The 11,989-nt window shown below is 37.3% G+C and overlaps 1 protein-coding gene across 1 annotated transcript in view; it reads right to left on the reverse strand.

The window, feature by feature from the left end:
* The window catches only part of VEZT (vezatin, adherens junctions transmembrane protein), an 81,922-nt gene that overhangs the window by 21,729 nt on the left and 48,204 nt on the right, over nucleotides 1-11,989 (reverse strand). The window contains 3 exon segments of the mRNA XM_003804084.3: nucleotides 1-150; nucleotides 6,422-6,559; nucleotides 9,396-9,671. Coding sequence (XP_003804132.2) covers nucleotides 1-150; nucleotides 6,422-6,559; nucleotides 9,396-9,671 — 564 coding nt within the window.

The raw sequence follows: 11,989 nt of genomic DNA on the forward strand, positions 1-11,989 counted from the left end.
ACCTTCAATGCAGGCAGGCTGAAGCCATCTGTAAAGTTATGCGCTTCTTCTTCTGAAATCTGCTCTTCACTAAGTCCAAGGCCCAGCTCCTTAAAAGGCACCACACAGATGTAGTTGGTTACATTGTCACTCTCAGAGTTCAGGGGGTAGGTTAAATTAGGTTAAGGCAATCAACAAAGCCTTTCATCAGAGCATAACAGGTACAGTAAAACCTCTTTCCATTACATTTACTAATCTTTATTCTGAATTTTTCCATGAGGAGATTTATAGAAATAAGTTTTTAAACAGAAATTAATCTTAAAATCTAATATATTAACAAAAACACCTCAAATATCTCATAGGATACTTGCGAAGGCAGTTTCTTTATGTCTAAAGAATGAAAAGTTCCATTCTTCAAAACTACTAAAATTACTAATGTGCTAATATAGTTATTTTTGACACCTACCTTTTGAAGCTGAATTTTGTACTTAACTGCATCATGGGCAGGGAAGCTACGGTCTCTGGGCCACATGTGGCCTCTGAATCCTTGAGTGTGGCCTTTTGACTGAATCCAGGTTTTATAGAACAAAGCCTTTTAATAAAGGATTCTGTTCTGTGAAGTTTAGAATTAGTTGAGGGGCTGCACTTGGGGATCTGAGGGCCATGTGTGGCCTTGAAGGCGCAAGCTGAACATTATTTAAAATATACAGACTACTAATGTAAGTGGCACTAAGCCTGCTCTTTATAGGTTGTCTGACATAAGACTACTATTACGGCATCTGCCACATACACTGAGGCAGGCGGGTTTGAACCCAGCCGGGGCCTGCTAAACAGCAATGACAGCTGCAGCAAAGAAATAGCTGGGTGTTGTGGCAGGTGCCCATAGTCCCAGCTATTTGGGAGGCTGAGGCAAGAAAATTGTTTGAGCCCAAGAATTAGAGGTTGCTATGAGCTGTGATGTCATAGCACTTTACCAAGGGTGACCTAGTAAGACTCTGTCTCAAGAAAAAAAAAAAAAAACGACTACTATTATGTTTCCTGTCCTTTTCCTTATGGACACATCAATCAATATCAATACAAATTATTTTTCTGGGTGGCACCTGTGGCTCAGTGGGTAGGGTGGGGGCCCCATATACTGAGAGTGGCAGGTTCAAACCCAGCCCTGGCCAAACTGCAACAAAAAAATAGCCGGGTGTTGTGGCGGGCACCTATAGTTCCAGCTACTTGGGAGGCTGAGGCAAGAGAGTTGCTTAAGCCCAGGACTTGGAGGTTGCTGTGAGCTGTGTGATGCCATGGCACACTACTGAGGGCGATAAAGTGAGACTCTGTCTCTACAAAAAAAAAAAATTATTTTTCTTCTTAATTGTATTTGTAAAGAACTACATCCATACAATTCTTGATATGGGAACATCTTTGCATTTCTACCACATTCATATTTGGTTATACTGTAATAATTTTTTGATACAGTGCTAGATTAAATTTATAAACATTCTATTTAAATATTTTATATCTCTATTTGTAAGACTGATCTATAGATTTTATTCTTTGTAATAATTTTTTTTTTTTTGAAACAGAGTCTCACTTGGTTGTCCTCATGCCGTGGCAACCTCAAATTCTTGGGCTGAGCAATCCTCTTGCCTCAGCCTCCTGAGTAGCTAGGACTACAGGTGCCCACCACAATGCCCAGCTAGGTTTTTTTCTTTCTATTTGTAGTAGAGGTGGGGGTTTTGGTCTTGTTTAGAACTCCTAAATTCAAGCAATCTGCTTACCTCAGCCTCCCAAAGTGCTAGGACTACAGGAGTGATGTAATAATTTTTTTTTTTTTTTTTTAGATAGAGTCTAACTCTGTTGCCCTAGCCTAGAGTGCTGTGGCATTGGCCTAGCTCACAGCAACCTCAAACTCATAGGTTTGATCGATCCTCCTGTCTCAGCGTCCTTAGTTGCTGGGATTACAGGAACCCACCATAACATCTGGCTAATTGTACTATTTTTAGGAGAGATAGGGTCCTGTTTTGCTAAGGCTGCTCTTAAACTTCTGAATAGGATTATAGGTGTGAGCCACTGTACCAGGTCTTACATGTTTTGATGTGTGATTATAGTATTTTCATGCATAATATAACATAGGGAAGATTTCTAGTATTTTCTGTGGTCTGAAATATTTTTTTTTTTTTTTTTTTTGAGACAGAGCCTCAAGCTGTCCCCCTGGGTAGAGTGCCATGGCATTACAGCTCACAGCAACCTCCAACTCCTGGGCTCAAGCGAGTCTCCTGCCTCCGCCTCCCAAGTAGCTGGGACCACAGGCGCCCGCCACAACGCCTGGCTATTTTTTGGTTGCAGCCATCATTGTTGTTTGGTGGGTCTGGGCTGGGGATTCGAACCCGCCACCTTAGGTGTATGTGGCTGGCGCCTTAGCCGGTTGAGCTACAGGCGCCGAGCCGGTCTGAAATATTTTTAAACTATCCAGACCTGCTAGTTAAAAATTTTTATTGAATTAGTTTTTGAATAGGTAATATATTCACAGGATTCAAAATTCCTGAGCTTCCCCTATCCAAAGGCAAAGACAACCTTTGTTCCTAGCATCTTGTGCACCCCTCAAGATATTTCATGCATACATTCATGAAAGCAAATCCAAAAGTAAATGTGTGTGTATCAGGAGATCAGTCGTATACATACGTATACACTTAAGCAGGAAATATATATATACAAGTATTCATCCCTGCATAAATACAGTCACTTTTATATACAAACAGAAGGGTATTATACTGACCTGTGCACTTGGTAATTTTATTTTGCACTTAATATAACTTGGAGATCATTCCATACTAGTGCATCAAGAACTCTGTCGACAATTTTTTTTAATTTTGCATATTTTCCATTGTTTACATATAACCAAACACTTTCTTTTTTAAATAGAATATTAAAACATAACTTCATGTTTAAAAATTATTATTGGGTCAATTTTACAGATTTATATTTTGATAAATGAACCATTTCTCATACATTTTCAAACTCGATGCCGCTGAGTGGGCTGCACTATCCCCTTATAGATTTGTGTCTTTCACATCCATGGTTACACTGCATTCTCATTACTAATCCTGTACATCTCTGCTCTTCTCTTTGATCAAGCACATGAGAGTTTACATATCACATTAGTCTTTTGAAATGGTTGGTGGATTCTTTTTTACCGTAATTCCTTAAGTTTCATGTAGGGAAAATACGATCTGAATCTCATTTCACACTCCAAGCCCCAACCCACTGTGCTTCACACGATGGTCTTCTCTGTGTACTCCAATCATGCTGAATTCATTCCTGCCACTAGACTTGCTAGTCTATCTAATGGACACGCTTTCCCTGATCTTTCTCATCATTCAAAGCTCAGTTTAAATGACAGCTCTTCAGAGAGGCTTTCCCCCACCATTTAATCAAAAGCCTTTAGTTCTTTTTTCTTTATACCAATTATTTTATATGAAAATCTCGTCTGTTCATTTGTATTTTTTTTAATTTTTAAAAATATTTATTTATTGAGACAGTCCTTCATTTCTTAGTCCAAGGTAGTGTGCCGTGGTGTCACAGCTCATAGCAACCTCAAACTCTTGGGCTTAAGTGATTCTCTTCCCGTGGCCTCTCAAGTAGCTGGGACTATAGGCACCCGCTACAACGTCCAGCTATTTTTAGAGACGGGTCTCATTCTTGCTCAGGCTGGTCTCCAACTCTCAAGCTCAAGGAATCCACCTGCCTCGGCTTCCCAGAGTGCTAGGATTACAGGTGTGAGCCACCATGCCCAGCCTCGTCTGTTTAATTGATTGCCTCGTCCACTAGAAGGTAAATTTCCTGAGAACAAGAATATCATCTAACTTGTTTGCTGCCCTAGTTTCTAAAAAAGTGACTGGCACAGGGAAGTCAGACTATCTGCAGTCCTTATTAGACTAGCTCCCTCTCACTCCCAACCCCACACTAAACTGTAAGCTCCATGGGTAGGGATCATGTCTACTATATTTAACACTGCCTATCTAGTGATTAGCATATTGCCTGGCCCATCATTATTCACTGTATAACTACTTGCAGTTCACATGCCACACTGTCATATCTCTATTTCTTTCCATGTTTTTGCTTCTTTCTGCCTGGAATGCAGACTCTTATCATCCTCATGGCCAATTCCTACTTGTTCTTTGAGGCTCAACTCAGATGTTACCTCCTTGAAAGTCTTTTTTGACCCCATAAGCCCAGTATATTGCCCTGCTGTGTTGGAAGGTACTCTGGGCATTTATTTACATTGTATTATGTAGCTGACTTACCCAATCATCCCCAAAGTATTTCAAAATGGGTAGCGCATGTGTTTTTACTTGGTCTTCCTAGCACCTAGAAGAATGGTTGACCTTTAGTAGACAGTCATTTAGGAAATGGGGGAACAAATGGACATTAAATGAAAACAAAAATGCTGGCTCGGCTCCTATAGCTCAACTGGCTAAGGCGCCAGCCACGTACACCTAAGGTGGCGGGTTCGAATCCCCAGCCCGGACCCGCCAAACAACAATGACGGCTGCAACCAAAAAATAGCCGGGCGTTGTGGCGGGCGCCTGTGGTCCCAGCTGCTTGGGAGGCGGAGGCAGGAGACTCGCTTGAGCCCAGGAGTTGGAGGTTGCTGTGAGCTGTGGTGCCACAGCACTCTACCCAGGGGGACAGCTTGAAGCTCTGTCTCATAAAAAAAAAAAAAAAAAAAAAGAAAATAAAAATGCTTCTTTCCATTTCTAAAGCAGTAGTCTAATATAGTAAATATATATATAGAAAAGGGTTTTTTTTAATATTATATATATATTTTTTATTAAATCATAGCAGTGTACATTAATACCATCATGGGGTATAGAGTGCTGTTTCTATATACAATTTGAAATACTTTCATCCAACTGGTTAACATAGCCTTCATGTCTTTTTCTTAGTTATTGTGTTAAGACATTTATATTCTACATTTAGAGAGATTCACATGTACCCTTATAGGATGAACCATAGGCGGGATCCCACCAATCACCGTCCCTCCACCCATCCTCTCCCCTCCCCTCCCTCTCCCTTCCCCATATTCTTGGGCTAAAATTGGGTTATAGTTTTCCTATGAAAGCTATAAATTAGTTTCATAGTAGGGCTGAGTACATTGGATACTTTTTCTTCCATTCTTGAGATACTTTGCTAAGAATATTTTCCAGCTCCATCCTATAGAAAAGGTTTTAAGTCATAAGTCCTACAGCTAAGACAGAACCTATTACTCATTGTATGACACTGAGTAAGCCACTTAACCTCTATTTAGTTTTCTCATAAAGTGAAGAGAAGAGAATCAAGTGAGGAAGAGGATATATGTATAAAGATAAAAGATAAAATTCTGTAAAATTTGAGTATTATGTTTATCAGTACAATACTACCCAACATACTAAAGATACAGTCTTTTAGACTTCCATTTACTCATAATTTAATTTTTACTCATCTTTACTAAAACAAAGATCTTATATGCCTTTGTTTTCTGGCTAATAGAACTAATTCGCTGATTTAGTAAATTGAAATGACAGACTTACTGTTAGGCAGTCCTTGAGTGCTTACTAAATACTAGATATCACTTTATAGGCATAATTTCATTTGATTTTAACAAAATTGCAGTGAGGAAGTTTTGTTATTATTATTGCCATTTTAAAGATAAGTAAAGTAAGGTTCAGAGAGGTTAAGAACCTTGCTTAAGGTCACTTTGGCAATAACTGACACAGCCAAAATTTGAACTTAGTCAATCCACCCCTACAATCTGCCTGGTTTCTTTTTCTTATTTTTTGAAAAGGGAAGGATTTTCTTTTCCAGTTTATTATCATGTCATAATGAAAATTTGCCATGTTCAGAAATTTTTTTAAATGTCAGACCTGGCCAGGTTCATGCCTGGAATCCCAGTACTTAGGCCAAGGTAAGAGGATCATGTAAAGCCCAGGAAATCAAGGTTAAGAGTGACCTATGATCATACCACTGCACTCCAGCCTGGATGACAGAGTGAGACCCTGGCTCTGAAAACAAAAACAAAAGTCATACTAGTGAAGCCAGGCTTTTATGACTTTATTCTTTGGACCAACAAAGAAAGGGAATTAAGTTTTTCCTTATTAAAAATGAGCTACAGGGTGGTGCCTGTAGCTCAAAGGAGTAGGGTGGCAGCCCCATATACTGTAGATGGTGGGTTCAAACCTGGCCCTGGCCAAAAACTGCAAAAAAAAAAAAAAAAAAGAGCTACATAACAGCAAAACTCTTTTCCTGCCTGTTATTATCATTCCCCCAAAATGCATTTCCAGTTTTAAAATAAAAGTGATAATGGGAATTAACTTCAAAATAGGCGATCTCAATTTATAGGATGCAACTATAATATCTACATTCAGGACTCTGAAAACACTGCTTATTCTCATGTATAGACAGAAAAGGATATTTTTTCAGCATATATAAGGTAGCTAGCCTTGCTGCTTGAAAGTTGGCTCTTACAGTTCTGTAGACAGCTTTCTGAAGACCGATGAGATGCTGACTGGGATGCTGTCCAGCTTTATTAAATGGGCAAGCAGCACTGACCCTGTCAAGCAAACTTGAAAAGTAAAATGTGATACAACTGTACAGGTGTCCTAAAGTTTTTGTTTACTAAATTGACAATTTATTTAAACTTAGAAAACAAATTCCTTTCTTATGATTTTCATTAGAAAATGATTATAAGTATGCTAACTCAGGTCTCATAAAATAGTAATTTCTGTGATACATATATATTCACCAGAAAAAAGACAAATAAAAACACATAAAAGACAAATAAAATCTCAAATACAGGCTTCCTCTGATGTGGAGAAACAAGGAATTTTAGTTGGATATAACCAAAATGTAGAAATATTTATGTAAGAATTTGTATCTTTTTTACATAGACACTTTATCTGCTAAAATATACTAAAGCAGAAATATTTTACATTCACTTTTCAAAAAATCTATATTTGTAGGAAGTATAGGCCTTAATTATAAACACTTTCACATTCTTAATATACATCTACATATGTTTACTAATCATACTTGGTCACTTGTACAGAAAAAATACTGTATAGAAATACATTCTGTACATTCATGAAAGTAGGGCAAAATTACTTACCCACCTGCTGCCACTGGCACTTACCTACTTAAAATGAAGTAGGGGACGCGGAAAGGTAACAGGACCAGTGGCCAACAGGGGAATGCAAGTAGAAAGGCAAAGCAAGGGTTACTATACAGTAGCATAGCTACCCTCAAAACTGTTCTAGAGGAAGCACATTTCCTGGCATTTTCTATAAGATTAATAGGGACTACCTATTATAACAATGACATATAATGTACTATGTTCTATACCTGAAAATAGCCATGATTAAATAACACACAGTTATCAGATAATAGTTTTTTTACCTAACAATTAACCTTTCTCAATAGTCAAACAAAATGTTCGCATTTGTAAATTTGCCACTATAACCACAAGCCCATAAACAAGACATCTAACTCATCTAATTTAAAAATGATAAACCAAATTAAAATATATCCAGGCACTAAAAATCTACGAAAAGGCCAAGCACAGTAGCTCACACCTATAATCCTAGCACTTTGAAAGGCTGAAGTGGGAGGATCACTTGAGGCTAGGAGCTGAAAACCAGCCTGGGCAACAGAGCAAAACCCTGCATCTTAAAAAAAACTCTATAAAAAGCAGAGGATGATGACTACAATCTTAGTTTAAAACAAGGGAAGAAAGGCAAAAAAGGCATTAAATTTTTGCTAAAGAGGACAAATTAAGGCCAAAGTAAACAGCATTTATTTCAATATATGATGCTACTGCTTGTGTTCCATTATTGAATTGGCTTTAAAAACTGAAAATATTTCTAAACAATTACAAGCTAAGATTTATTATTGCTCATAATTTTTTAAGCCCATTACCCAATTAGATAAAGACAAATGAAGCACGATTTCTTCTAGCATTCCTTCTGCCTGTCTGCCATCTGAATGGGTAGAAGGCATAATCTGAGGGTGAATGATGTCTAACTGGTCCACTTGACCTCTTCCTGCCTGTTGCACACGTATAGGTAAAGGGTGGAAAATCACAAAATGCATAGAATCTTTGGACACAGCCACTTTCCTTAAACAAAGTCAGTCCTCTCAATAAAATGAAAGGGAACTATTACTTACTTTAAATGTGCTTTTGTAACTTTTTAAATGCGATACTCAAATAACTTAAAATTGCCATCTCTATAAATAAGCAGTAGGCTTAAAGTAATGGAAGGACAAATACCATCAGATATGAAGGATTATTATACTTTGAGCAGAAAGAGAAGTTATAAAATCCCTCTAAATGTCCTCAGATTGTTGTGTGGAACACAATAGCGTGAAGACCAAAACGACCACAGGAGATTATTCCACTCCTCTGTTCCATAATTTCCAGAAACAGCACTTATGCCAAGATTATGTACGTAGTGTTCTAGAACTAAGCAGAGTGAAGGATGAGATGACTACTAGAGGTTCTTCACTCCTCCATTTCATGATCTTTCACATAAAACCAATTAAGAGCAATGATTATTCTTTACCGTATACTTACTTTCTCTCATCTATAGATTGCAAAGATTAAGTTACATAAATTATTAAATATAGCAAAGAACAACTGTCATCTGATGTACTTAGTATTTAGCAGACAACCTAGTACACTGGAAATGGGCTTTAGAGTCTGGTGGAAGGGATTTGAATAGAAGTGCTCTACCACTTATAATTGTGCCTTTATGTGTATGAAAAAGTGACTAGCACCGTGTATGAAACATAGTGCTCAGAAATGTAGCTTAAGCAGCCAGTATATCCTGTTGCTTATATACTTACATCTAGACTAGTGATTCCCAAGGCAATGTGAAACATCACAATTTGCATGACATTCTGAAAGTATCAGTGCTATAACATCTGCTAATATTTACCTGAGGAGTATTAGGGATAGATATGTGTCAAGATTTTTCAAAGTGAATTTATATCAAATACATCTATCATTTAAACTGGGGAAAGAAGGCATTTGACAGGGAGGAAAGGAAGCAAGCATTACTAGGTAACTACGGCACGTTAGGTTCAGTGCTAGCCAGTCTCTACACGTTATCTCATATAATCACATACATGGTAATACACAGAAATAATCATGATTCTCAAAGTACTTTTGTTTCTCCAAGTAGATAAACAGAATCATACCACATATTAATCTAGCACATAATGCATTTAATCCTTCACTTAGTTAATAAACTTTATTAAGTGCTAAAAAGAAATCCACTTATTGTTCCCTATAAATGCAATCAGAAAATGAAAGTAGGTAATAAATATCAAAGTCTTTTAACTATGTAGTAGACAAGACTCATTTAAACATTAAAATAAAAAAATGAACTCACAGTGTAAATCCTCTGGAAATTACTTCAGTTTCTTGAATGAGGCGTAAAGCTTTTCTCACAAGGTTAGTAAAAGCACGGCTATTTGCTGCCATATCTTCCAAATGAACATTATATGTTTTTAGGGTCATTTGTAGTTTGGCTGTCCTCCAGAATCTCAAAGCTCTTATGATCAGATACACAAATAGAATCACTCCCCATACCAGCCAGGAAGATACAATCCACCAAGTGGGAAACATAAGAAGCAAACTAATGAAGGCAAATAGCACTGAGACATCCCTAGGAACAGAGAAACCAAGAAAATGATATCTATCAGATTAGACAAAGAAAGGGGAGTTACTGTCATCAGCAAAAACAATGATAAATATAGGTTTACTAAAATAAATAAAATGCCAGCTTCTTTGCAAAGCATAACTTAAAAAATATAACATTTAAGATGGTAATCTGAAAATATATCACAACTAGACAGTGGTGCTTGGTACTAAAATTTAAGCTGATAAATTTAGGTAAAGGACATTTTTTGAAATACTTGTCTTCTTAAATCAGGTAGAGATGATTTCACAAAAGAAATTCAGAAGTCACACCTCTGTAGGTGGTTACCAACAAAAGGCCTCTATACTTTCTAAAGGTATATATTATACAAAGAGTCTGTGGCTAGAAATAGATAAAATCAAAATTCATTAGCTCACTCTACAAGACCTCTCAAAAGCTGGCCCAGCCAGACATGGTGGCTCATGCCTATAATCCCAGCACTTTGGAAGGCTAAGGTAGGAGGATAACTTTAGGATAGGAGTTAAAGATCAGCCTAGGCACCTTAGCAAGATCCTGTCTGTAAAAATAATTTTTTTTTTTTAATTAGCCAAGCATGGTGGTGGGAGCCTATAGTCTCAGCTACTTGGGAGGCTGAGGCAGGAGGATCACACAAGCCCAGGATTTGAGGCTACAGTTAACTGTAATTGTGCCTCTGCATTTGGGCCTGGGTGACAAGACCCTGTCACTTTAAAAAGAAACAAAAAGTTTGGCCAAACCATGTCTTACATCAGTTCTGAATCCTAGCCTCTAAGTGCTGTAAACCAGGACAGGACATCTCTTCCCCTTCTTCCTTTTTGTCTGGTATCATCCTGTTTTTGGTACAAAAATCCTACTTCTTCAAACTCTCCTCTTATAACTCCTGGTGAAGATTTTACCAAAAGCATAAGTGGTTTCCTCTAATTCTAATCAGCCTCTCCTCTATGACTCAAAACTATTGTTACCTTTCTTTTACATGACACATCTATTAATAAAAATGATGACAATACATCAAAAATAATAGTATTTTCTGGTTATTTTAAACAAAGATATAGAATTCTTAACCTAATATGCAAAGATTATAGATTTTAAAATCCAATTATACAAATTTAAAAGTAAAAATACTGCTTTCAGAGATATTGTCAATTCCTTTTTCCTAAAATCAGATTTCATTTTTCCAATTACAAGTAACATACACTTGATGAGCAATAGTTTTGAATAAAGTGCTCTAACTTTAAATATCCATCAGCACTAATTTAGAATACACATACTTACCACAGACCATGATATGGACAAACTCTGTACTTTTACACTGCTTTCATTGCAGTAAAAATACTTATAATTTTTTTTATTCAAGTCAAGCATAAATCCAATAGACTAAAATGAGAGAAGAGTATAGTGGGATGTATTTGAGGATAGCTCAAAAACATCAACAATATTTAAAGAGAGTTATAGTCCTACTACAAAGAAAGTCATGTGTAAGAATGTTTCTTAATAAATATTTGGCCTAGTTTCCCTTTAGATGATACTAGTAATATCATAAAGCAAAATCTCATCATATACTCTTATATATTAACAGTAAACTCTGAACGCATTTACAGGTCTCATAGTTGCTTGATCCCATTTGTGGCTAAAGGAAACTTTAAAGCAAAGAAGTATATTCTTAAAACCTATTTAGCAACTCCTTAAATTCTTATGTTTTTAATTTTTATTTATTTATGTTTGTTTATTTTGAGACAGAGTCTCACTTCGTCACCCTCAGTAGAGTGCTATAGCATCAGAGCTCACAGCAACCTCAAACTCTTGGGTTTAGGCAATTCTCTTGCCTCCACCTCCCAAGTAGCTGGGACTACAGGCACCTGCCACAATGCCCGGCTATTTTTTTGTTGCAGTTGTCATTGTTACTTTAGGTGGCCCAGGTTCGAACCCACCAACCTCGGTGTATGTAGCCAGTGCACTACCCACTGAGCTATGAGCACCGCCCACAAATTCTTATATTTTTGAAGGATAAGCTGATAAGCTGTTTTACTTCCTCACGATACTGAGTGGCTAAAGATTTGGATAACACCATACTTTGCTATGTCACAACAGAAAGCATTTGCCAGGGTGATAGGAAAGACATAAACCCAAAATGCTGAGGCCGGTGGATGTAATTGCCTGTACAACTTAACAGTTCGGGCAGTGAGTTAGTGCACTTCTTTATTTTTTTATTTTTTTTTTTTGAGACAGAGCCTCAAGCTGTCCCCCTGGGTAGAGTGCCGTGGCATTACAGCTCACAGCAACCTCCAACTCCTGGGCTCAAGCGAGTC

The sequence above is a fragment of the Otolemur garnettii genome, unplaced genomic scaffold, assembly GCF_000181295.1.
Source record: "Otolemur garnettii isolate 467f Iridium unplaced genomic scaffold, OtoGar3 scaffold00007, whole genome shotgun sequence".
Classification (NCBI taxonomy): Eukaryota; Metazoa; Chordata; class Mammalia; order Primates; family Galagidae; genus Otolemur; species Otolemur garnettii.